The sequence below is a fragment of the Pan troglodytes genome, chromosome 6 (assembly GCF_028858775.2).
Source record: "Pan troglodytes isolate AG18354 chromosome 6, NHGRI_mPanTro3-v2.0_pri, whole genome shotgun sequence".
Taxonomy (NCBI): Eukaryota; Metazoa; Chordata; class Mammalia; order Primates; family Hominidae; genus Pan; species Pan troglodytes.
This window is the reverse complement of record NC_072404.2, coordinates 107,359,596-107,386,320: the sequence shown is the minus strand read 5'-3', so window position 1 is coordinate 107,386,320 and position 26,725 is coordinate 107,359,596. Positions and strand designations below refer to the sequence as shown.

Sequence of the window (26,725 nt, the reverse complement as noted above, 5' to 3'; positions counted from 1 at the left end):
CAGGCATAGTGGTGTGCGCCTGTAGTCCCAGCTACTCAGGAGGGTGAGACAGAAGAATCACTTGAACCCGGGAGGCGGAGGTTGCAGTAAGCCGAGATGGCGCCACTGCATTCCAGCCTGGGCAACAGAGACTCCATATAAAAATAAAAATAAAATTTAAAAATTAAAAAAATATATTTCCTGCAGCACTGTATCCTCCCCTATGATCTCACTCCCACCTGCACCCTTCTCCAGTCCCCTCCCACCTGCACCCACCTGCATTACCCCAGAACAGTTTCTTCTGCACTACCCAGGAACAACTCACCGCCCCACCCATCATCTGCACGTGCTCACCCTGGCGGCCTCATCCTAACCTCTCGGAAGCATTCAACTTGCCGGGTCCATTCTCGAAGCATTCGTACCCTCGCTCCCGCCCCTGACATTGGCTGACCCAGGACAAGAGCACAGAGGCCCACGTGCCACGTGTGTGAATTGCAAGTGAAACTGACAAGTGGTTAAATACAGTATGTTTGTGCCATCCTCCAGCCTTGACAAGAGTATTCTCATAGCAACAAAACCATAGCTATGACATCTTTGCTTTGTTTTCTTTGTTATTATATATTTTGGGCAGAGGAGTAGGCTGACATTTGCAGAATCCTTTATTTTTATTTTTATTTTATTTTATTTTATTTTATTTTTGGAGACAGGGTCTCGCTCTGTCACCCAGGCTGGAGTGCAGTGGCATGATCATGGCTCACTGCAGCCTTAATCTCCCAGTCTCAAGCCATCCATCCTTCCACCTCAGGATCCTGAATAGCTGGGACCATAGGCTTGTACCACCCCGCCTGGCTAATTTTTAAATTTTTTTTAGAGACAGAGTCCCACTATGTTGCCCAATCTGGTCTGAAACCCCTGGGCTCAAGCGATCCTCCCTGCCTCAGCCTCCCAAAGTGCCAGGATTACAGGCGTGAGCCACTGCCCTCAGCCTTTGCAGAATTCTTTATGCATTCTCATAGCAGCCTGCCCATTGGCTGGGGCCAGAACAAGCCCTTATTAATAATAATTTCTTCTCACTGGGGTTCTGAGCTCTGTGTCTTACAAAATAAGCCATTAGTCCAGGCCGTGTAGGAAAATCAGGGAACCAGAGATTTCAGCACACATCTGAAGGTTGGTACATTCTGGCCATCTAATCTCTGAAATTTAGTTTATCTTCATCTGTAAAATGGGAGCATCAATACCTGCCTTAATGTTCTGAGCAGTGAGGTATCTTGTGGAAAATGTTTGCTGCTTTGCTGAGTACAGAAGTGCTTGACATGTCAGCGCAGAGGCTTAACACATGTTAACATAAGTATGCAGTCTTAGCCAATGTTTAATCTGGGCACCCCATGGCCCACTCAAATTGACATACAACATTAACTATCACAACTACCGCATGAAATTCTTGTAAATATCACGCTAATTGGTGAATATCTTTTTTTTTTTTTTTAAGACCGAGTTTCGCTCTTGTTGCCCAGGCTGGAGTGCAATGGCACGATCTCAGCTCACCGCAACCTCCACCTTCCAGGTTCAAGCGATTCTCCTGCCTCAGCCTCCTCCCCAGTAGCTGGGATAACAGGCATGGTAATCCACAAATTAAAATGCCCAGAAAGCCGGGCACAGTGGCTCACACCTGTAATCCCAGCAGTTTGGGAGGCCAAAGCGGGAGGATGGCTTGAGCCCAGGTGTTCGAGACCAGCCTGGGCAACATAGTGAGACCCCCCCGCCCCCGTCTCTACAAAAAATAAAATAAATTAGCTGGGTGTGGCGGCGTGTGCCTATAGTCACAGCTACTCGGGAGGCTGAGGTGGGAGGATCACTTGAGCCCAGGAGGCAGAGGCTGCAGTGAGCCATGATTGAACCACTGCACTCAAGCCTGGGTGACAGAGTGAGTCCTTGTCTCAAAAAAAAAAAGAGAGATAGGGGTCTCACTCTGTTGCCTAGGCTGGTCTTAAACTCCTGGCTTCAAGCAAACCTCCCAAAGTGCTGAGATTATAGGTTTGAGCCACCGCACCCTGCCTGACCTGGGATATCTCTCCCTTGTTCGTCTCGGGGATAATAATATTTCAGAGTTGTTGCCATGGTTAAATGACACGACATCATGTTGGTGAACTGGGCAGTGTTGCACACACCTGCCGAGAGCAGGGCAGGCTTCACGGGTGTGAGACCTGTGGTCTTCAGGGTCCTGCACTTAGAAAGCCTGCACACTTGATTCAATCCGCTGAGGCCCCCATAGTGAAATTCTCTGAACAAGAGGACTTGCATTTCCTTTTTTCTTTCTTTTTTTTTTTTTTTCTTTTAGGGATGGGGTCTTATTATGTTGCCCAGGCTGGAGTGCAGTGGCTATTCACAAGCATAATCCCACTACTGATCAGCACAGGAGTTTTGACTTGCTCCGTTGCCAGCCTGGGCTGGTTCACCCTCCTTAGGCAACCTGATGGTCCCCTGCACCCAGGAGGTCACCATATTGATGCCAAACTTACTGGAGACACCCAATCGGCAGAGCGCACTGCAGCCCAGAGCTCCCGGGCTCAAGCAATCCTCCTGCCTCGGCCTCCCGAGTAGCTGGAACTACAGACACCAGCCACCGCGCCTGGCAGGACTTGCATTTTCACCGTGCACCGGAGCCCACAGATTACGGGTCCAGCGGTAATCAGGGGACTTGTGCCATTTCCACACCCACCGTAGGTCACGAGGGATGCATTTTGCCCTGCCCCGTGGGTAATCAAAGCTGTAAACCCAGGAGAGGTCAGCTCTTATAGATGGGGGCTGTGCGCTCCTGGGGATCCCCCATCCTTGTTATTCATTCGTTCCATTGGGAAACACACAAGCTGTCCTTTTCACGCAGCCCTAAGACACTTTACGGTCTTCGTTTGTAAATAGCAGTCACTTCGTCTCACGAAGGAGCTTGTCCCAAACCCCCATGTGTAAACTTATTTAACCAATTATTGCTCAGTCTGTGAGTGGGAAAGGAAATCCACTCGTAGAGAAGTATCTCATTTATAAATAAACACTCCCATAACTCTGGATCCCACCACATCCCCCACGTCACTACACGGAGACGGCTGGATGCAGAAACTCAGATTCAGAGAGCCAGTTCATTGACTGCTCAAATGTGTTCATTGAATAGTTACACTGTGACAAGGAATGTGCCAATGAAAGACCAAAGATAAAAATGGACGATGGGGCTGGGCACGGTGGCTCACACCTGTAATACCACCACATTGGGAGGCCAAGAAGGGAGGATGGCTTGAGCCCAGGAGGTCAAGACTGCGGTGAACCACAATCGCATCATTGCACTCCAGCCTGCATGACAGAGCCAGACCCTGAATGTACAAAAATTAAATTAAAAAATTAAGGCCAGGCGCAGTGGCTCATACCTGTAATCCCAGCATTTTGGGAGGCTGAGGCGGGTGGACCACTTGAGGTCAGGAGTTCAAGACCAGCTTGGCCAACATGGTAAAACCCTGTCTCTACTAAAACTACAAAAAATTCACAGGGTGTGGTGGTGCACACCGGTAATCCCAGCTACTTGGGAGGATGAGGCAGGAGAATCGCTTGAATCTGGGAGGTAGAAGTCGCAGTGAACCTAGATCTTGACATTGCACTCCAGACTGGGCAACAAGAGCAAAACTCCATCTCAAAAAGAAACTTTTTTTTAAATTAAATTAAATTTAATTTAAAAATCAGCCTGGTGGTGGCACATGCCTGTAGTCCCAGCTACTCAGGAGACTGAGGCAGGAGGACCACTCAAGCCCAGAAGCCTGGATAATTATTTAGTTATTTTCATTTTTTGTAGAGATGGGTTCTTGCTTTGTGACCCAGGCTGGTCTCAAACTTCTGGGCTCAAGCAATGCTCCTGCCTCGGCCTCCTAAAATGTTGGGATTACAGGCATGAGCCACCCAGTCCAGCCATGCTTGGGTTTTTTCAAAACCCATCTGGCTAGGTTGGAGGTGACCCCGCGTGGAGAAGGGTTAAGAGGCCACCACAGTTGTTTCCATTCCCAAAAGAGATGCTGGTGGCTTGGGCTGGGGTAGTGACGGTGGTCCATGAAGAGAAGATGAAGTTAAGAGATATTTAGGAAGACATCTGTTGAGAGAACATGGAAGTAGGTCCACGGTGCCCTCAACTAGCCCATCATACATGATGGAAGGAGGGTCTCCCATGCAGTCAAGAGTTTTGTCCCCACAAGGGCAGCCAGGCTGGGCGCGGTGGCTCACGCCTGTAATCACAGCACTTTGGGAGGCTGAGGTGGGCGGATTACTTGAGGTCAGGAGTTGGAGGCCAGCCTGACCAACACGACGAAACCCCGTCTCTACTAAAAATAATTAAAAAATTAGCCGGGCATGGTGGCAGGCACTTGTAATCCCAGCTACTCGGGAGGCTGGGGCAGGAGAATTGCTTGAACCCGGGAGATGGAGGTTGCAGTGAGCCGAGATCGAGCCACTACATTCCAGCCTGGGTGACAGAGCGAGACTCTGTCTCAAAAAAAAAAAAAACGATCTACTTCCACATCCTCCTATTCTTTCCTGGGAGCAATTAGGAATTGGTGGCCAAAATAATGAAGACTACTGAATCAACGTTTAAAAATTGTTAATATATACATATACATGATATACATAAGCATTACATTACATAAATATGCAAATATGATAAACAACACATCATTATGCATATGCAACATATGTCAGATGCATAACATGATATGCAACATAAAATACATAATATGAAATTTACCATCTTAATAATTTTCTTTTTTTTTCTTTGGAGAGACAGGGTCTCATTCTGTTAACCAGGCTGGAGTGCAGTGGTGTGATCACAGCTCACTGCAGCCTCAAACTCCTGGGCCTAAGTGATCCTCCCACCTCAGCCTCCCGAGTAGCTGGGACCATGGATGCACGCAACCATGTCTGGCTAATTTTTTTTATTTTTTGTAGAGACGGGGTAGTGCTTTGTAACCCAGGCTGGTCTCAAACTCCTGGCTTCAAGCAATTCTCCCGCCTCGGCCTTCCAAAGTGCTGGGATTGCAGACATGCACCGCCTCACCCGACCCATCTTAAACCTTTTGAAGTTCAGTGGCATTAAATATATTCACATTGTGCAACTGTCACCACCATCCATCTCCAGAACTTTCTCATCTTCCCAATCTGAAACTCTGTCCCCATTAAACACTCAATCCCATTACCCCTCCCCCCAGCCCTGCTAACCACCATTCTGTCTGTCTCTGTCAGTTTCAATATTCTAGGTACCTCGTATTAGTGGAATTATACAATATTGTCTCTTTGTGTGAATCTATCTATCTATCTATCAATCTATCTATCTATCTATCTATCTATCTATATATATATATTTTTTGAGACGGAGTCTTGCTCTGTCACCCAGGCTGGAATGTAGTGGCACAATCTCGGCTCACTGCAACCTCCACCTCCCGGGTTCAAGCAATTCTCCTGCCCCAGCTTCCCAAGTAGCTGGGATTACAGACACCCACTAGCATGCCCGGATAATTTTTTTGTATTTTTAGTAGAGACAGCGTTTCGCCACGTTGGCCAGACTGGTCTCGAACTCCTGACCTAAGGTGATCTGCCCACCTCAGCCTCCCAAAGTGCTGGGATTACAGGTGTGAGCCACGGCGCCCGGCCTGAATCAATATTTGATGCTCAGATTGCACATAATGGAATTCAAGTTGTCATCTTAAGTGCCTCCTTGATTCAGAAAACATGTTCACTGAATATGTTATCTTTTTAAAATTTAAATAAATACAATATTTTTCTATAGAGATGGGAGTCTCACTACATCACCCTGGCTGGTCTCGAATTCCTGGGCCCAAGCAATCTTCCCATCTCGGCCTCCCAAAGTGTTGGGATTATAGGCATGAGCCACCACTCCTGGCCTCGTCTCTGGTATCTTTATTTTCTATCAGAAAAATAGCATGAACATAAAAAGTATCTTGGTTTAACCCATATGCTACTTTGATTTAAATGAGCAGATTTTTAAAAAATGTTTTATCTCTATGGACAATTGTAAACACTCCCAAAGAAAAAGAACGGGCTCAGCTAGTTTCTATGGCAACTTAATGTCAGAAACCTAATTCAAAACTCTTAAGACTTATTTTCAGAAACTTTTTTTTTTTTTTGAGACAAGGCCTCACTGTGTCACCCAGGCTGGAGTGCAGTGGTGCAATTGTAACTTGCAGCAGCCGGTACTTCCCAGCCTCAATCAATCTTCCCACCTCAGCCTCCTGAGCAGCTGGCACCACAGGCATGCGCCACCATGCCTAGCTGATTTATTTTTTTTTCCGAGACAGAGTCTCGCTCTGTCACCCAGGCTGGAGAGCAGTGGCATGATCTCAGCTCACTGCAACCTCTGCCTCCCGGGTTCTAAGTGATCCTCCTGCCTCAGCCTCCGGAGTAGCTGGGATTACAGGCATGCACCACCACGCCGGGCTAATTTTGTATTTTTAGTAGAGACAGGGTGTCACCATGTTGGCCAGGCTGGTCTCGAACTCCTGACCTCAGGTAATCCACCTGCCTCGGCCTCCCAAAGTGCTGGGATTACAGGCGTGAGCCATCGCACCTGGCCAGGGCTGATTTATGATTATTATTTTTTTGTAGAGACAGGACCTTGTCATGTTGTCCAGGCTAGTCTTGAACTCCTGGGCTCAGGCAATCCTCCCACCTTGGCTTCCCAAAGTGCTGAGATTACAGGCATGAGCCACCACACCCAATCTTTAGAAACTTCTTTAAGGGGCTGGGCGAGGTAATGCTGGTTGGGAATCGTATTTTCAACTTCTTTTTGCTATTTTTATTTATTCATTCATCAAATAACTGCTGAGCGCCTAAATCTAGGTCAGTCCTGGGCTAGGCACTGGGGAATAAAATGTGGACAAGAGATAGGGTGCCGGCTGGAGGTTTGGTCATTTAAGAAAGGCTGCAGGTATCCCTGAGAGAAACTCTTCACTGACGACACTAGGGGGTATACCATCCTGGTAGGAGAATATATTTGGGGCAAAGTGAAGATGCCCACTGTTTTACCCAGGAAAGAGTCTGAGGTCTTGCTCTAGGTATCCTGAATTGTCTACTTATTTATTTATTTATTTTTTGAGGTAGAGTTTTGCTCTTGTTGCCCAGGCTGGAGTGCAATGGCATGATCTCGGCTCACCACAACCTCCACCTCCCCAGTTCAAGTGATTCTCCTGCCTCAGCCTCTCGAGTAGCCAAGATTACAGGCATGTGCCACCATGCCCAGCTAATTTTATATTTTTAGTAGAGACGGGGTTTCTCCATGTTGGTCAGGTTGGTCTCGAACTCCCGACCTCAGGTGATCTGCCTGTCTCAGCCTCCCAAAGTGCTGGGATTACAGGCATGAGCCACCGCACCCGGCCTGAACTGTCTACTTCTAAGCCACTGTATGTTTCTCATTGCAACACGGGATCTATTTTTGCACTTTTTAAAAACTTCAGGCTGGGCACAGTGGCTTACGTCTGTAATCTCAGCACTTTGGGAAGCCGAGCAGGGTGGATCGCTTGAGTCCAGGAGTTTGAGACCAGCCTGGGCAACATCGTGAGGCCCCTGTTTCTACCAAAAAAAATACAAAAAATTAGCCAGGTGTGGTGGTGTGCGCCTGTAGTCCCAGCCTCCTGGGAGGCTGAGCTGGGAGGATTGCCTGAGCCCAGGAGGTCAAGGCTGCAGTGAGCCGAGATCACACTACTGCACTCCAGCCCGAAGAGCAAAACTCTGTCTCAAAAACAAATAAAAATAAAAATGAAAAACAAACAAACAAAAAACATGACTCCAGCTTTTAAAAAGGAGATCCTAGGCCAGGTGCGGCGGCTCGCACCTGTAATCCCAGCACTTTGGGAGGCCAAGGCAGGTGGATCACTTGAGGTCAGGAGTTTGAGACCAGCCTGGCCAACATGGTGAAACCCCCATCTCTACTAAAAATACAAAAATTAGCCGGGTGTGGTAGCATGTGCCTGTAATCCTAGCTACTTGGGAGGCTAAGGCAGGAGAATTTCTTGAACCCGGGAGGTGGAGGTTGTAGTGAGCTGAGATCATGCCTCTGCACTCCAGCCTGGGTGACAGAGCAAGACTCCGTCTCAAAAAAAAAAGGAGATCCTGACACATGCCACAACACGGATGAACCTTGAGGACATTATACTCAGTGAAATAAGCCAGTCTGAAAAATACAAATACTATATGATTCCACTTATATGATGTCCCTAGATAAAGCAGTCAAACTCTTTTTTTTTTTTTGAAGTGGAGTCTCGTTCTGTCACCCAGGTTATAGTGTAGTGGCGCAATCTCAGCTCACTGCAACCTCTGCCTCCCAGATTCAAGTGATTCTCCTGCCACAGCCTCCCAAGTAGCTGGGATTACAGGCTACCATGCCCAGCTAATTTTTGCATTTTTAGTAGAGATGGGGTTTCACCATGTTGGTCAGGCTGGTCTCGAACTCCTGACCTTGTGATTTGCCTGCCTCGGCCTCCCAAAGTGCTGGGATTACAGGCATGAGCCACTGTGCCCGGCCAGTAGTCAAACTCTTAGAAGCAGAAAGTACAATGATGCTTACCAGGAGCTGGGAGGTGGGGGAACAGGGGAGTTGTGGCAGCTCAATGGATACAGAGTTTCTGTTTTTCCAGCTGAATAAATTACAGAGATCTCTCATTCAATAATGCACCAAGAGTTAACAATATTGTACTATACATACACTTAAAAATGGTTAAGATTATATATTTTATGGAATGTGGTTTTTACCCAATAATTAAAAAGAAGAGTCTAGCACAGTGCTGGCCATATAAAGCCTCAATAAATGTTTGCTGAAAATTAAAAAAAAAAAAAAGGCCGGGAATGGTGGTTCACACATGTAATCCCAGCACTTTGGGAGGCTGAGGTGGGAGAATTACTCGAGCCCAGGAGTTCAAGACCAGCCTAGGCAACATGGCAAAACCCTGTCTCTCCAAAAAATATGTATATTTAAAAAATTAGCCAGGCATGGTGGTGTGTGCCTGTAGTACCAGCTACTCGGGAGACTGAGGTGGGAGGATCGCTTGAGCCTGGAGGTCAAGGCTGCAATGAGCTGAGATCGTGCCACTGCACTCCAGTCGGGGCAACAGAGCAAGACCCTGTCACAACAGAAACAAAATCTTGAGGTGTCTAGTCCTGGCCTCAGCCTCAGAGTATTTGTTTCTGAACTTGTTAGTTTTGGGGGTTGGGGATGCTGGTTTGATTTCCTCCTTTTTGCCTTTTGAGTGTGTGCAGTTTATGGTATAGCTGGGAAACGTCAAAGTCAAGAGTTTTGTAGGAAAATCACGTCACTTAGCCCTGTCTCCTGTGCCGGACGAGTCCTGTGTGTGCACTTGGTGACAATGGCTTTGAGTCTTCAACTCCAGATTGAGGTCAGCCTTACACATCCATAGTTCCCAAAGCTGAAAACAGGCCTGCCTCCAATGGTACCTGCTAACATCTGGGGAGCTTTTCAGCTTACAGAGCACCCTGTATGTGTTTGTCTTAGTTCAGGCCACCATCTCCAGCTTACCAGGCTCTAGAACCTTCTCCACACTTTGCCGACAGGATTCGTTTGCAGAATTGAAACCTTAGTTAAGGTTTGTTGAGGTTGTTGTTGTTGTTGTTGTTTTTACAATTGGCTATTCCCACCCACATTCCCTTGAGACATAAATAGAAAAAAAAAAAAGAGGTTTCATGAGTAAGACAAGACATTTGAGCTGCATTCACCTGATCCTTGAAAAGGAAATCTAAGAGGTTGTAACTATCACTTTTTCTAGCCTATATAAGGTAGGTCAGTAAGGTAGCAAAAGCACATCTGTTGTTTTGCTCCTTCAACTCTTTTTCCTGATTCTTCCTGGGGGAAAACCTAAAACGGTGAGTAACTGGTGGACCCATCAGACCCCAGACTCTTCTTCACTGCATGCATTCATATTAGGCTCAGGTGCTTAGACTCCTGTTTTCCCATGGCTCTGACACCTGGAAGGATTTTAATCTCTGGGAGATGGGCTTTTCATCCATCTGCTTCCCACCTTTCAGGACAGGTAGCATGTCTTCTTCCACAGAATGTCTGCAAGCAGCCCAAACTGTATCCTTTCCCATGTGGAATTTGCAACAGTGCATCTCTCGGGCTGCTGTAGGAAAATGCCAGTGCATTTGTAACATGGTTTATGGCTGCCTATGCAAATGACTGATTATGTCATTATAATTTTTATAAGGAAACAAATGAATCCTTCTTTGGGTCATGTTTTTTTTTTTTCATTTTTGGCATATATTCAAAAGAAGGCTCTGAGACAAAAAGGGCTGGGGTCTTTTTGGTATCTGGTTTTAATTTGGGTATTCTGTCCCGTCACTTAATACAAAACCATGCTTATCACATTTAAAAAATTCTAGACAGGCCTGGCTTGGTGGCTTATGCCTGTAATCCCAGCAGTTTGTGAGGCCAAGGCAGGCAGATCACCTGAGGTCAGGAGCTGGAGACCAGCCTGGCAAACATGGCAAAACCCCGTCTCTACTAAAAACACAAAAATTAGCCAGGCCTGGTAGTGCGCACCTGTAATCCCAGCTACTCGGAAGGCTGAGGCAGGAGAATCACTTGAGCCCAGGAGGTGGAGGTTGCAGTGAGCCAAGATTGTGCCACTGCACTCCAGCCTGGGTGACAGAGTGAGACTCCATCTCAAAAAAAAAAAAAAAAAATCTAGACACACATACAGTTTCAGTGGGCCTGGGAAGATGTGTTTCCCCTGGATGTGCACGTTCCTGTTTGTGGCTTATCGCCTCTCGTTTATTCTGTGTGAGTAGGTAGAAAATGAGCATCACGGACGTGCTCAGTGCTGATGACATTGCAGCAGCGCTCCAGGAATGCCAAGGTAGAGGGGACGTGGGGCAGGGGTGGGATTTCCTCACAGCTTTGCCCCTCCAGCGAGGCAACACAAAATCAAAATGTAGGCCAGGCAGCCAGACGCAGTGGCTCACGCCTGTAATCCTAGCACTTTGGGAGGCTGAGGTGGGTGGATCACGAGGTCAGGAGTTTGAGACCAGCCTGGCCAAGATGGTGAAACCCCATCTCTACTAAAAATACAAAAAAATTAGCCGGGCATGGTGGTGGGCACCTGTAATCCCAGCTACTCAGGAGGCTGAGGCCGAGAATTGCTTGAACCCGGCCTTTTTTGTAGACTCTGTCTACAAAAAAAAAAAAAAAAATGTAGACCAGGCATGGTGGCTCACATCTGTAATCCCAACACTTTTTGGAGGCCAAGGTGAGAGGACTGTTTGAGCCCAGGAGTTTGAGACCAGCCTGGGCAACATAGCAAGACTCCATCTCTACAACATAACAATAAAAATAAAAACTAGCGGGGCATGGTGGCATGTGCCTGTGGTCCCAGCTACTCTGGAAACTAAGGTAGGAGGATCACTCAAGCCCAGGAGGTTGAGGCTGTGGTGAGCTATGGTCGCTACACTGCACTCCAGCCTGGACGACGGAGTGAGACTCTGTCTCTAAATAAATAAATAAATAAATAAATAAATAAATAAATAAATAAATACGAGCTTGGCTGGAAAATTCATGGAATCAGAGAAGAAAACTACTATTTATTAGATAACTAAAATTATAGAGATCTGGGATCTGAGCACACGATTACACTTCTGTAAGACAAAAGAAACCTACTAAACATGAAAGCAAGAAATCACTGAAGGGCCAGGTGTGGTGCTCACACCTGTAATCCCAGCACTTTGGGAGGCCGAGGCCGGTGCATCACTTGAGGTCAGGAGTTCAAGACCAACCTGGCCAGCCTGGCAAAACCCTGTCTCTATTAAAAATACAAAAATGAGCTGGGCATGGGGGTGCACGCCTGTAATCCCAGCTACTTGGGAGGCTGAGGCAGGAGAATCAGTTGAACCCGGGAGGCAGAGGTTGCAGTGAGCCGAGATCACGCCACTGCACTCCAGCCTGGCGACAGAGTGAGACACTGTCTCAAAAAAAAAAAAAAAAAAAAAAAAGAAAGAAAGAAATCGCCAAAGGCCATTTAGCCTGTTGAAATCCAGTGATTGCATTTCCCCCTACCAATTAGACCAGGGATGTTGGGGGCTCGGCCACACAGCCTGTAAAGTGGGCCAGGGGGAGGGGGAGGCACAGAGGAGAGGAGGAGGGAAAAGGAAAATGGACAAAACCAAGTGGAGGAGGGAAGACCGGGGCGGAGGGGACATGGGATGCCATCACAGAGCCATCAAGTCTTGGCTGTCCCAAAATCTTAGACCAGTTGAGCATCCCCGTAGCTCAGGGATATTGTTGAAGTGTTTTTAATCATCTGTGTTTTCAGTACCTTGGCCCCAACATAGAATGTGATCCAATGAGTGTCAGAATAACCCATTCTCTGTTCTTCAGACCCAGACACTTTTGAACCCCAAAAATTCTTCCAGACGTCAGGCCTCTCCAAGATGTCAGCCAGTCAGGTGAAGGATGTTTTCCGGTTCATAGACAACGACCAGAGCGGGTATCTGGATGAAGAAGAGCTTAAGTAAGCTTCGTCCTGAGGCTGTCTGCTACCCGGCACTGCTGGGTGGGCCTGGGGTGCAGTGGGGGCCAGGTTGCTCAGTATTTCTTCAATGGCCAGCCTTGGTGTTGGTCACTCGGCCGAGCATCATTAAAGCAAAGGACATGAGTCAGTTGACCGCACATCTACCCATGCAAAGCCCTCAACATGGGCAGTGAAGACTGCAGGTGCAAAGATTCTTTTTTTTTTTTTGAGACAGGGCCTCACTCTGTCACCCAGGCTGGAGTGCAGTGGGGTGATCTCAGCTCCCTGCAGCCTCCGCCTTCCAAATTCAAGTGATTCTCATGCCTCAGTCTCCCAAGTGGCTGGGATTACAGGTGCTTGCCACCACATCCAGCTAATTTTCATATTTAGAGTAGAGATGGGGTTTCACCATGTTGCCAGGCTGGTCTCAAACTCCTGACTTCAAGTGATCCTCCTGCCTTGGCCTCCCAAAGTGCTGGGATTACAGGTGTGAGCCACCATGCCCAGCCGCAAAGATTCTTTCATGTAAGGGATTTCCTTTGGCAAATGGACTTTAAAAAACTAAAAACTTGGCTAAGCGCGGTGGCTCATGCCTGTAATTCCAGCTACTCAGAAGACTGAAGCACAAGAATCGCTTGAAATCAGGAGGCAGAGGTTGCAGTGAGCCCAGATCGTGCAGCTGCACTCCAGCCTGGGTGACAGAGAGACACTCTGTCTCAAATAAATAAATAAATAAATAAATAAATAAATAAATAAATAAAAATCAAAACCACTAAAAACTTAAAAATGGGCCAGGCACTGTGGCTCACACCTACAATCCCAGCCCTTTGGGAGGCTGAGGTGGGTGGATTGCTTGAGTGAGCCCAGGATTTAAAGACCAGTCTGGGCAACATGACAAAACCTTGTCTCTACAAAAAAAAAAATACAAATGTTAGTGGGGCATGGTGGGGTGCACCTTTAGTCCCAGCTACTCGGGAGGTTGAGGCAGAAGGATTGATTGAGCCCAGGAAGTTGAGGCTGCAGTGAGCCATGATGGTATCACTGCATTCCAGCCTGGGTGACAGAGCAAGACCCTATCTCAAAAACAAACAAACAAACAAACGAAACCTTAAAAATGAAGTGCCCACCATTGGTTTCTACAGCTTAAGGAAACCTTTGCTTGCTAAGACCTTGGTTAATTATTGCAGGTGCTGGAAACAGATGATATGCTTAAAGGAAAAACAAAAGTGTAAACACAGAGATGCATGATCTTTTTGAAAATCCCCATGGATCTTTATTATCCTGTAGGTTTTTCCTCCAGAAGTTTGAGAGTGGTGCCAGAGAACTGACCGAGTCAGAAACCAAGTCCTTGATGGCTGCGGCAGATAATGATGGAGATGGGAAAATTGGAGCAGAGGGTATGTCCACACGTGTACGTAGCATAAAACACTCTAGCTCAGGAAGCATCCGTGAGGGGTTGGGCTGTGAGATCAAACCAATGTGGCTTAAAATCTCCCCTTCTTAACCTTACCGAGCCTCAGTCTTCTCATCTGTAAAATGAGACTAAAGTAAGGATGCAAATGATGTGTGTAAAAACCCTGGCATAATGCTCGGTAGGTACTATAGAAGCTGGTCACACTGATCATTGTCTATGAGCTGCAAAATATCCTTCACCTGACTAGGGGACTAGCTAGCCACCTGGCCAATTATTTGCACCTGCCAACCATAATGCACCTGCATATAGCGCGAGGTATTTCTACCAGTGGGGTTTGAACCCCTCAGAATAAGGGAAAGATTTACATCCTCAGACCAGGGTCCATTGGCATGCGTAGGAAGGCCTCTTCATCTTCAAGGGTTTAGACAAATATATTTTATTGGACATTAGCCCGCCAAGGGGATAATATTAAACAGAGAACAAATAAGCCAACCTCATTTATTGAGTCTTCCGTAGGCAGAATCCTAGGTTTGAGCTTTAGAATACACTAGCACAGCTGTAGGACTATTTTCACTTGATTTTGTCATGTTGCTAGCGTGCTTTTTAACTACTTTGTGCCTGCCAACTCAGCAGAATGTATGGTGGTCCTTCTGGTGGTGCTAATTTGAAATTTAAAACTGCTACGTTAGATGCTTATTAAAAAAAAAAACCTGTTCAAAATTATACCACTATCGCTTACTACATGGGAGTTAATGCAGATAGATAGCTCATAAAAACAGATTAGGTAAGGGGGGATTGCCTTATTTAAACATAACCATGGGCTGGGCGTGGTGGCTCAGGCCTATAATCCCAGCACTTTTGGAGGCCAAGGTGGGCAGATCCCCTGAAGTCAGGAATTCAAGACTAGACTGACCAACATGGTGAACCCCATCTCTATTGAAAATATAAAAAATTAGCCGGGCATGGTGGTGGGCACCTGTAATCCCAACTACTCGGGAAGCTGAGGCAGGAGAATCACTTGAACCTGGGAGGCAGAGGTTGCAGTGAGCCAAGATGGCACCATTGCACTCCAGCCTGGGCAACAAGAGTGAAACTCTATCTCGAAAGAAAAAAAAAAGATAAACATAACCATGAAGGATTTCCAAATAAACAAAGCTTACCAATAAATATAAAGCAAGTCCCCAGTTTTTTATATCAATCTGTAACATCCATACCTTGTTATTATTACTATTATCCTTCTTTTAGTAACAGAAACTTTTGGAGTTTGGTTCAATGGAGGAAAGTCAGTTCAAAGTCCCACCCTATCAAATATATCCTAAAAATGCAATACCCAGCTACAGAATAGAGAAAGAAAATCTCCCCTTCCTGTCTGCAGACAAAAAGTTAAATGTTCACAGATGGTCACAGGTAATTACACTGAATTCAGGCATTATCAGGGAGAAATGATGGGCTTGACAAGTTCTAATTCAAAGACCTCTATTGCAAAGCTGAAGATGTTTGTTAAATAAGATTATTCAGAGAAAAGGAACCCTGTGGACTTCCTTGAGATATAGTCATTGATACCCAGGGTTTTTTTCTTTCTTTCTTTCTTTCTTTCTTTTTTTTTTTTTGAGATGGAGTCTGGCTCTCTCACCCAGGCTAGAGTGCAGTGGCATGATTTCGGCTCACTGCAACCTCTGCCTCCCAGGTTCAAGTGATTCTCCTGCCTCAGCCTCCCAAGTAGCTGGGACTACAGGCACATGCCACCACGCCCAGCTAAGTTTTGTATTTTTAGTAGAGACAGGGTTTCACCATTTTGGCCAGGATGTTTCGATCTCATGATGTCATGATCCACCCGCTTCGGCCTCCCAAAGTGCTGGGATTACAGGCATGAGCCACTGTGCCCGGCCAGTTTTTCTTTCTTTTGTGCCCTCCAAGGGGGCCATGCCCATCATCTGACAATTTTCTTTGCTTCCTTCCCTCTTTGGAATTCTCACAGGCCACGGCATGTCTGTAAAGAACCAAGCCACCTCCACTGACCCTGTTCTCACCTCTTCTGTTCTAGAATTCCAGGAAATGGTGCATTCTTAAAAGCCCCAGTCTCTGGAGAAAAGAGAGAAAGGGATAATCACCTGGAAGGATTCCAAAGCCCTGGGAATGGGGAACCCCACATCCCATCCCTACCTAATTTGTTAATCTTCCCTGAAAACCTTCTGCAGTTTGCTCATTGTTTTAGCGAGGTCACGAGAGAGTCACTCATGACTTTCTTGGTGGTGGGTATATGCCCTGACAACTTCTGTAAGCCCCCCTTCCCCCAACAGGCAATGCCTCTAAAAATCACCCAATAAAGACAGGCTTCTCATCATCTGCTGATGTGTGGGCGTGTTTTTTCCTCAGCACGACACTCAAGCAAGCTGGGACCAAAGGCTTTTTGTAGGATTTCTGGTCCCATCAAGCTTGGAGCGGGTCACACTGGTGTTATGGTCGAGCAAACAAGGAAATCAGGTTTTGGAGGGTGTTTTTGGTTGTTTCTTTAGAGTCACAAATAAATGCCATTGTCAAGCTAGGATTTTTCTCAGCAAATCTTCTGACACTGAAATTAATAGGAAGGGATTTTAGCCAGCATAAAATCACTCTTTTTTTTTTTTTTTTGAGACAGAGTCTCACTCTGTCACCCAGGCTGGAGTGCAGTGGCTCAATCTTGGCTCACTGCAACCTCTGCCTTCCGAGTTCAAGCTATTGTCCCACCTCAGCCTCCCAAGTAGCTGGGATTACAGGCGCACACCACCACGCCTGGCTAATTTTTGTATTTTTAGTAGAGATGGGGTTTCACCATGTTGGCCAGGCTGGTCTCAAACTCCTGACCTCAAGTGATCCACCCACCTTTGCCTCCCAAAGTGCTGGGATTACAGGCGTGAGCCACTGTGCCCAGCCAGTCACTCTTACCAGTGTGTTTTCTGCCATGTGTTAGAAAGCCACTTTGCTTTTAATTAAAAGCAAAAGGTACAAGACAAAACAGAATACGTGTCTGTAGTGGTCTGTAAAGCTCAGGAGAGACTTGCGATTCCAGATTAGTACAAACGGACCCATTTCCTCTTTATTATTTATTTATTTTGAGACAAGGTCCAGCTCTGTCGCCCAGGCTGGAGTGCAGTGGCACGATCTCAGCTCACTGCAACCTCTGCCTCCTGGACTCAAACCATCCTCCCACTTCAGCTTCCTGAGTAGCTGGGACTACAGGCATGCACCACCACACCCGGCTAACGTTTGTGTTTTTGGTAGAGGTGAGGTCTCACTATGTTATTTAGGCTGATCTCGAACTCCTGGGCGCAAGCGATCCTCCCACTCAGCCTCCCAAAGTGTTGCGATAACAGGCGTGAGCCACCACATCCGGCCTTACTTTTTATTGTTTATTTAATAGAGATGGTGGGGGAGGGTCTCACTATGTTGCTCAGGCTGATCTCGAACTCTTGGGCTCAAGCCATCCTCCCACCTCAGCCTCCCAAAGTGTTGGGATAACAGGCATGAGCCACTGCACCCGGCCTTACTTTTTATTGTTTATTTATTAGAGATGGTGGGGGAGGGTCTCGCTCTATTGCCCAGGCTGGTTTGGAACTGCTGGTCTCAAGCCAACCTCCCACTTCAGCCTCCCAAAGTGCTGGGATTGCAGGTGTGAGCCACCACAGATCTATTTTCAAGTCCTTTTTCTTCTTTTCATTTTGAGACAGTCTCACTCTGTCACCCAGGCTGGAGTGAGGTGGCACGATCTTGGCTCACTGCAACCCCTGCCTCCCGGGTTCAAGCAATTCTCCTGTCTCAGCCTCCTGAGTAGCTGGGATTACAGGTGCCCACCACCACGTGCAGCTAATTTTGTATTTCTAAAGACAGGGTTTCACCTTGTTGGCCAGGCTGGTCTCGAACTCCTGATCTCAGGTGATCCGCCTGCCTAGGCCTCCCAAAGGATTCCAAGCCACAATTAGGCATGCGCCACCATACCCGGCCATCTTCTTCTTCTTTGAGAAACAAGCTATCAAAAAAAAAAAAGAGAGAGAGAGAGAGAGAGAGAAACGAGCTCTCAGAGAGGCTCACCTGCTCTCACCCAGTCCTCTGACACCTCCCCCTTCTCTTTCTCAGCCACTGGTTTCCTGGCTCTGAGGCGATTCACCTAAGCCCAATACACCTAGCCTTGCCTTTGGTTTGAGGTGAGCCTCCGGGGTTCTGTTACAGGGCTGTAATTAGGGCTGGGCAGTCTTAAGCCAGGAAATTCTCACCAGGCTGGTTTCCAGGTGGCACATTAAAGCTCTTCTCTCGGGCTAACCCTGCGAGTTGAGGACTCCTGGGAACAATTGAGGCATTTTCTGGAGAGCTTGTGTAAAAGCTCACACTTTTTACTAAACCCTCCAGCTCACAAGAGGCCTTGGAGCTCTTCCAGATTGCTTCTGGCACACTAACCAGCTTAGTGGCTTTTCAGCCTCTGTTTTCCAGAGGGTCATGTTAAATGCAGTTCCTCAAAGTATGGGGCACATACTAGCAGGGGGCCTCAAGATGACTTAGGGTGACAGGCACAAACTTTTTTTTTTTTAACAGTATCACTCTCAGCATAGTGAATTTTTTTTGTTTTTGTTTGTTTTTTGAGACAGAGTCTCACTCTGTCGCCCAGGCTGGAGTGCAGCAGCTCGTTGCAACCTCTGCCTCCCAGGTTCAAGCGATTCTGCTGCTTCAGCCTCCTGAGTAGCTGGGATTACAGGCATGCACCACCACACTCAGCTAAGTTTTGTATTTTTAGTAGAGACGGGGTTTCACCATGTTGGCCAGGCTGGTCTCGAACTCCTGACCTCTGGTGATCCGCCCACCTAGGCCTCCCAAAGTGCTGGGATTACAGGTGTGAGCCACCACACCTGGCTGAGCCTTGATTCTTAAAACAATCCACAGTTTGCCTTCACCGCCACACCGTACACTGGTATTCTGCTCTGCTATTTTCTTTTCACTCCACCGACCGTCCCCAGCTAAGGATTCTTTATCTCATCAACAGTTCTAAATGGGTGATTCTGTCGTTCCATGGGGCTTCTGACCACCATAGACACCTCAAAGAAACAACGTGGATGATAACGCTTTTTAAATCACAGTTGTGAGTTTTTCACGGACCAAGAACTCCATTACCCACTGGAGCTGCCAAGACAACCTCACCCTCATCTAGGTTAAGAGCATGGATTTCTCTCTCTCTCTCTCTTTTTTTTTAAATAGAGATGGGGGGGTCTCACTATGTTGGCCAGGGTGGTTTTGAACTCCTTGTCTCAACCAGTCCTCCCTCCTCGGCCTCTGAAAGTGCTGGGATTACAGGCATGAGCCGTATGTCCAGCCTAATTTCTCTTATTTCTTTTCTGTCAATCAGGAGGGCACCTGAATAGGAAAAATGACTAAAGGGGTTATATGGAGCCACCAGGGGACACTGTGTCATTAAGTCTTACATAGCAAGACCCCATCTCTACAAAAACAAATTCGTGCCCAAAGAGGTTTACTCGTATTCATAGGTGGAATTAAACGCCCCAAGAGCATTCCCCAAATCCAAACACCACAGTTAAAAACTGGTGTGAGTAAAGACAAGACTATTAGCATTGGATTAGGTCAAGACTATTAGGTCTGACTGTCTTAGGGAAAATGCTTAGATGTATACAAAGGGATAAATAGCCAGAAAATTTTTTTTCTTTTTTCGAGTCAGAGTCTCGCTCTGTTGCCCAGACTGCAGTGCAGTGGCGCAATCTCAGCTCATGCAACCTCCACCTCCCAGGTTCAAGCAATCTCTTGCCTCAGCTTCCTGAGAGCTGAGATTACAGGTGTGCACCACCATGCCCAGCTAATTTTTGTATTTTTTGTAGACACGGGGTTTTGCCATCTTGGCCTGGCTGGTCTCAAACTCCTGGCCTCAAGTGATCCACCCGCCTTGGCCTCCCAAAGTGCTGGGATTACAGGCATGAACCACTGCACCTGGCTGGATTTTCTATAGGTAGAATTTTAGTTGGTTATTCATAAATTTTATTCATTTTACTGTTTCAAAACTACAATTCAAATGGACAATTATTTTTGTCCATTTCAAATAACAGTACACTACTTTTTCATTCTTCCAACCCGATCTTAGGGACTTCATTTCAGAGTCTCTGTCAACAGACAATAAGCGGCAATAATGAAGCACTATCTCTATTTAACACCCAAGAATTTCCAGGTGGTACACTTACATGAAACCTAATAATCTCGTCTTTACTCATACCAAAGTTTAATTATGTTATTTGGATTCTGGGTATGCTCTGGTGGGGTTGAGGGGGGATTTATTTCAACTGCTCATACAAGTAAAACTCTCTGGGGATTAGAAAAAAATTTTTTTAGAGATGGGGTCTTGCTATGTTGCCCAGGCTGGAGTGTGGTGATGCAATCACAGCTCACTGCAGCCTCCAACTTCTGAGCTCAAGTGATTCTCCTGCCTTAGCCTCTCAAGTAGCTGGGACTACAGGTGCTCACCAACTGCACCCAGCTAATTTTTGTATTTTTTGTAGAGACAGGGTCTTGCTATGTTGCCAGGGGTGGTCTGGAACTCCTAGCCTCAAGTGATCCTCCCACCTGAGCCTCCCAAAGTGCAGGGATCACAGGCATGAACCACCATGGCTGGCCTCTTTGCACATTTGAGCATATTCATTAATTAGCACTTTTTGATTTAGTTGTTATTTTTCTAAGTTTGCATTTTGTAAAAAAAATAATAATAATTAGCATTTCCAAGTCTTTGATGGGAAGTATAATTTTAAAATAATTTTTTTAAGTTACCTGAGTTTAGTCATTATATGAATTTCATACAAATTTCCTATTCAACATGCATCTCACAATAAAAAGAATGAAAGGAGATGCAGTAAAATTTTAATCCTAGTTATCGCCAGCTGGGAGGATTACAGAACAGGGAGAGAAGACTGGAGCCTTTATAAACGTGCAGCTGGGCGGGGTTCAGGGACTCACGCCTGCAATCCCAGCACTTTGGGAGGCCGAGGCGGGCAGATCACCTGAGGTCAGGAGTTCGAGACCACCCTGGCCAACATGGTGAAACCCCATCTCTACTGAAAGTACAAAAATTAGCCAGGCGTGGTGGCAGATGCCTGTAATTCCAGCTACTTGGGAGGCTGAGGCAGGAGAATCGCTTGAACCCAGGAGGTGGTGGTTGCAGCGAGCCGAGATCGCACCACTGCACTCCAGCCTGGGTGACAGAGAGAGATTCCATCTCAAAAAAATAATAAATAAATAAATAAAAAGAAATAAAATAAAGTGCAGCATGGTAACTAGAGAAAATGAAGGAAAAAAATTAAAATTAAAATTTTAAAAAAGACCAGTCTGGACAACATAGGGAGACCGTGTCTCTACAAAAAAACTTAAAAATTAGCTGGGTGTGGTAGCATGCACCTGTGGTCCCAGCTACTCGGGAGGCTGAGGTGGGAGGATCCCTTGAGCCTGGAAGTTGAGGCCACAGTGAGCCATGATCATGCCACTACACTCCAATCTGGGTGATAGAGCGAGACCCTGTCTCAAAAATAAATTAATAAAATAAATAAAATGAAAAGAGATGCAGAGTTGCCCAATAACTATCACTAAACCAAAGTAGTAATAAATTCTTTTTTTTTTTTTTTTTTTTTTGAGAAAGAGTCTCGCTCTGTTGCCCCCAGGCTGGAGTGCAGTGGCGTGATCTTGGCCTACTGCAACCTCTACCTCCCGGGTTCAAGTGATCTTCCCACCTCAGTTTCCCAAGTAGCTGGGATTATAAGTGCCTGCCACCATGCCCAGCTAATTTTTGTATTGTTACTTGAGATGGGGTTTCACCATGTTGGCCAGGCTGGTCTCAAACTCCCAATCTCAGGCGATCCACCCGTCTCAGCCTCCCAAAGTGCTGGGATTACAGGCATGAGCCACCGCACCTGGCCCAAAGTAGTAATAAATTCTGATTTCAAAAAAATCTTTCATGCCTAGAGTGTGTCCCACACTCAAATTAATGAAAGCTTGGCATGCTATTCTGTTCCCAAAATTTCTATTCATTGTTTGACTCATTTGTATGTATTTTCATGTACTGAAGGAGAATGTTAAATATAACATACCCAAAATGAAATCAAAACTCTAGAGAAAATTAGAACAATCCAGAAAAGGGATTGACAAACATATAACCACCTTTATCTTTGCGCTTGCCTTCTCAATTTTTACCTAATTTGTAGATGACCACAGGTCTACCTCAAGAGAGCTTGTTCTTAGCACCAAAATGATGTATGTTGACTTTGTTGTTGTTGAGACAGAGTTTCGCTCTTGTTGCCCAGGCCAGAGTGCAATGGTGCAATCTCGGCTCACCGCAACCGCCACCTCCCAGTTCAAGCGATTCTCCTGCCTCAGCCTCCCGAGTAGCTGGGATTACAGGCATGCACCATCACGCCTGGCTAATTTTGTATTTTTAGTAGAGACAGGGTTTCACCATGTTGGTCAGGCTGGTCTCGAACTCCCGACCTCAGATGATCTGCCCACCTTGGCATCCCAAAGTACTGGAATTACAGGTATGAGCCACCACGCCCAGCCATATATTGACTTTGAAATGAAAGTCTATGGCCAGGTGTGGTGTCTCACACCTGTAATCCCAACACTTCGGAAGGCCAAGGTTCAAGGATCACTTGAGCCCAGGAGTTTGAGACTAGCTGGGGCAACATAGCAAGATCCCATCTCGAAATTTAAAAGTTAGCCGGGTGTGATGGTGCGGCTATTGTCCCAGGTATTCAGGAGGATGCCTTGACCCATGGAGTTGGAGGCTACAGTGAGCTGTGATCGCACCACTGCACTCCAGTCTGGATGATAGACCAACAACCTAGCTAAAAAAAAAAAAAAAAAAAAAAAAGAAAGAAAGAAATGAAGGTCTAGATTGCAACGTAGGTCACAGAGTTGAAAAATTAGGCATCCTATTATTTTCCCTAATTGCTTATAAAACAGGACTGGAAGTGTGGGCTTTCATTTTGACTATTTTTACTTAATTGTAATTTTGGCTTATAGTTTGGGAGAGTAGTTCATATTTTGGTAGAACATGATTTATTTATTTATTTATTGAGATGGAGTCTCACTCTGTCACCAGGCTGGAGTGCAGTGGCACGATCTCGGCTCACTGCAACCTCCGCCTCCCGGGTTGGCAATTCTCCTGCCTCAGCCTTCCAAATACCTGGGACTACAGGCGCCTGCCACCGCACCCAGGTAATTTTTGTATTTTTAGTAGAGATGGGGTTTCACCATGTTGGCCAGACTGGTCTTGAACCCCTGACCTCAGGTGATCCACCCACCTCGGCCTCCCAAAGTGCTGAGATTACAGGCGTGAGTCACCGCGCCCGGCCAGAACATGATGTTAAAACCAGCTTTGTGTGTTTGCTTTGGCAGCACGTATACTAAAATTGGAACAATACAGAGATTAGCATAAAAAAATAAAAATTTAAAAAACAGCTTTGTGAATGTTTAGTTGTTGACTAATAAGAATTATTAAAATACTTCAAACATTATCTAGTATTTTGCTTCAGCATCTGTACATGATGAAGTATTTATAAGATTTTGTAAATACTATAAGTACCACTAATTAGTAAATACTTTAGTAATTTGTAAATACTAAGTATTTTAATATTTAGCACTACTATATAATTGCACAAAATCTAATTAATTAGTATTTTGTAATAGTTATTTGCTAAGTACTGCAACTCAGTAAATATGTTAGTATTTTGTAAGTAGTCATTTGCTAAGTACTGCTACACAGTAAATACTTTCATATTTTGTAAGCAGTCATTTGCTAAGTACGGCTATTCAGTAAATGTTTTAGTATTCTGTAGGTAGTCATTTGCTAAGTACTGATACTCAGTAAATGCTTTAAGATTTTGTAAGTAGCTATTACTAAGTAGTAGTACTTAGTGAAGACTTAGTAGCAGTATTTACAAAGTAGTTCTTTCTAGCTCATAAGCAAAGCATAGCAAAACAGTGAAGATAGGAAATACTTGTCTATTTGTACAGGTTTACAAGGTACGTAGTTAATTCTCTGTCATGACTGCAGTTTAAGTTTATGTAATGAGCACTCCAGAATCCAATTGCAAGCAAAAACCTATCTTCTATCTCTTCTGCTCATGTTAAGGTATGCGGTTACTTTGCAAACACTTAAGAAGACAGATGAAATTGGAATCACCAGGATGGTTTCCACCTGGCCTGTTAATTTATTCACTGGAAAGACTTCATTTGCATATGTTTTCACAGGTTTCAAAAAGTCAACTTTTTTTGGCGGGGGGGCGGGGATAGATTTTGACATTGTTTTCCTAGGGGCTCTACAATGAATGTAAATCTATTCACCTTAAATTATTATGTTTTTGAGACATGGTCTTGCTCTGTTGCCCAGGCTGGCATACAGGGGAGCGATCACGGCTCACTGCAGCCTCGACCTCCCCAGGCTCAGGTGATCCTCCCACCTCAGCCTCCTGAGTAGCTTGGATACAGGTGCGTGCCACCCCACTCAGCTAAGTTTTGTATTTTTAGTAGAGACAGGGTTTCACCATGTTTGCCAGGCTGATCTCAATCTCCTGACCTCAAGTGATCTGCCCGCCTTGGCCTCCTAAAGTGCTGGGATTACAGACGTGAGCCACTGTGCCTGGCCGGAACTGTGACTTTCTACTTGGAACTGAGCTCCCTTTCCAACACCAAAATGTGTCTTTCCCACAGCTCATTCCCTTGGAATTTTGAGTTCGCAAATTCTTTGTGCAAAACATCTAACTTCTATTTCTGTAACTGAACTTGATTTGAATTCCCATTGTGCTGGGAGTCAGAATCTTAATTATGTCAGGTAATTAAGCAACCTCTTCTCCCTTCTTACTATAGGCTGGGGGAGAGAGTCGAGGCCCCACATGGGACTGGAGTATTCTCAGTCAGAACAGTGAACACAGAGTCATCCTCAATCCTCTCTACTCTCGTGGTCTTGAGGGGCCACTGCTACCTCCTCCTGGTCCTGACCTTGAGGCTTCTCAGCACTGGCTTTCTCTGAATTCCTTCTATGCACAAGTAAATCATTCAGCTTCTTCCTGAACAATAAGGATATCTCGTCCAGATACCCCTGTTCCGTGGTTACTCTACTGTTACTGAGCCATGCTGGACCCAGAGGGGAACTCTGCAAAGCTCACCACTTCCCCCAGCTTCCCCAAGACACACACACCCTCTCCTCTGAGACCTCCAAACCTATGTGGGTATCTGTCATCACTACCACTCCTGCCTCGTACCCGTGCACACCCAAGGACTGTGTTTGGAGAGGCAGATGCATTGAAGTCTAAGTGTTCTTGCATCCTTAACTTTGAAACCATAAAAGCATGTTCTTTTCTTTGATCTCTGGATGTTTCATTTTGTTTTTTGTCATCTCCCTCTTGCGATGCCTCCTGCAATGAATTGTATGTGGGAGGAAGGGAGAGGCAAACATGTACAAGGACACAGAGGTATCCTGGGAGAAACTGTGACTCATACTCTAAAATATTAATCTCACTCACTTGTATAGCACCTTGTGCTTTATTTTTATTTATTTATTTATTTATTTTTTGAGGCAGAGTCTCACTCTGTCCCCCTGCTGGAGTGCAGTGGCGCAATCTCAGCTCACTGCAACCTCCGCCTCCCGGGTTCAAGCAATAATCCTGCCTCAGCCTCTGGAGTAGCTGGGACTACAGGCACCTGCCACCACGCACGGCTATTTATTTTTATTTTTATTTTTTAGTAGAGACAGTGTTTCACCATGTTGGGCCTCAAACTCCTGACCTCAAGTGATCTGCCAGCCTCGGCCTCCCAAAGTGCTGGGATTACAGGCATGAGCCACCACACCCAGCCAAAACATGTATTTCTCATGGAATAATTTCATGCACTAGAGCAAGCTAATTGGGAAAGTCAATAGCAAGGAACAGTAGCAATCGTTTATGAAATAATGATTAGGTGCTGGCACTTGATGCACATTCATAGTCCCATTTAACTCTTCAAGTGAAATTCTCACTTGGCAGGAATTTACTATTAGCCATTTTCCAAATAAGAGATACAGACGAGAGAGTCTCTATCTCTTCTTTGGTGCAAGGAGATTGGTGCAGTCGGTGAATGGCAAAAGTGGATATGTACCCAGATCTGTCTCCAGTCCAAATTCCAGCTCATCACTTCCCTAAATGTGATCTATTCTGCCAGGCTGGATAAGGGAAGTGGTTCTGCTTCCAAACTTAATATGTGACAGATGAGGCAATCTAAACCAAAGTCTTCTTGAGTTTGGTCAAACCATATGCTGCCAAGTCTTGAATCCAAATAACCGTAACGAGCCATCCCAATTATGCCACAACCCACACACCTCAAAGGCAAGGGAATCCCAGGCGACAAGGTCCAGGAACAGCCACTCTGGGGAGTCTGCCACCTGTGATATTGCTCCCATGGCACACACAGTGCCCCATCTGCCTCCAGACCTGCACTGAAGGAATGGGGGAAAGGGGCAAACTTTGTAGGTGTGGGTGATCCAGTGGTCACTTGAGGTCTCTCAAACAAGGACTCTGTAGATTATGCTAATGGGCCAAACAGAAATGTGTTTCTTTTCTTTCTTTCTTTTTTTTTTTTTTGAGACAGGGTCTCGCTGTGTTGCCCAGGCTGGAGTGTAGTGGTGCAATCTTGGCTCACTGCAACCTCTACCTACTGGGTTCAAGTAATTCTCCTGCCTCAAGCCTCCCAAGTAGCTGGAACCACAGGCATGTGCCACCACGCCTGGCTAGTT

At 45.9% G+C, this 26,725-nt stretch overlaps 1 protein-coding gene across 3 annotated transcripts in view; it reads left to right on the top strand.

The window, feature by feature from the left end:
- Positions 1–24,901, top strand: part of OCM2 (oncomodulin 2) — a 39,529-nt gene extending 14,628 nt beyond the window's left edge. Inside the window, exons 2-4 of one of the 3 annotated variants that reach the window (XM_054656348.2) lie at positions 12,401–12,533; positions 13,821–13,930; positions 24,826–24,901. In XM_054656348.2, coding sequence (XP_054512323.1) covers positions 12,454–12,533; positions 13,821–13,930; positions 24,826–24,884 — 249 coding nt within the window. In that variant the 5' untranslated portion in view covers positions 12,401–12,453 and the 3' untranslated portion in view covers positions 24,885–24,901. Of the gene's footprint in view, positions 1–12,400; positions 12,534–13,820; positions 13,945–15,991; positions 16,289–24,825 lie in introns of those variants that run through there. The other 2 variants (XM_054656349.1, XM_009453663.4) reach the window with 2 other exon arrangements.
- The last annotated feature ends 1,824 nt before the right edge of the window (positions 24,902–26,725 follow it).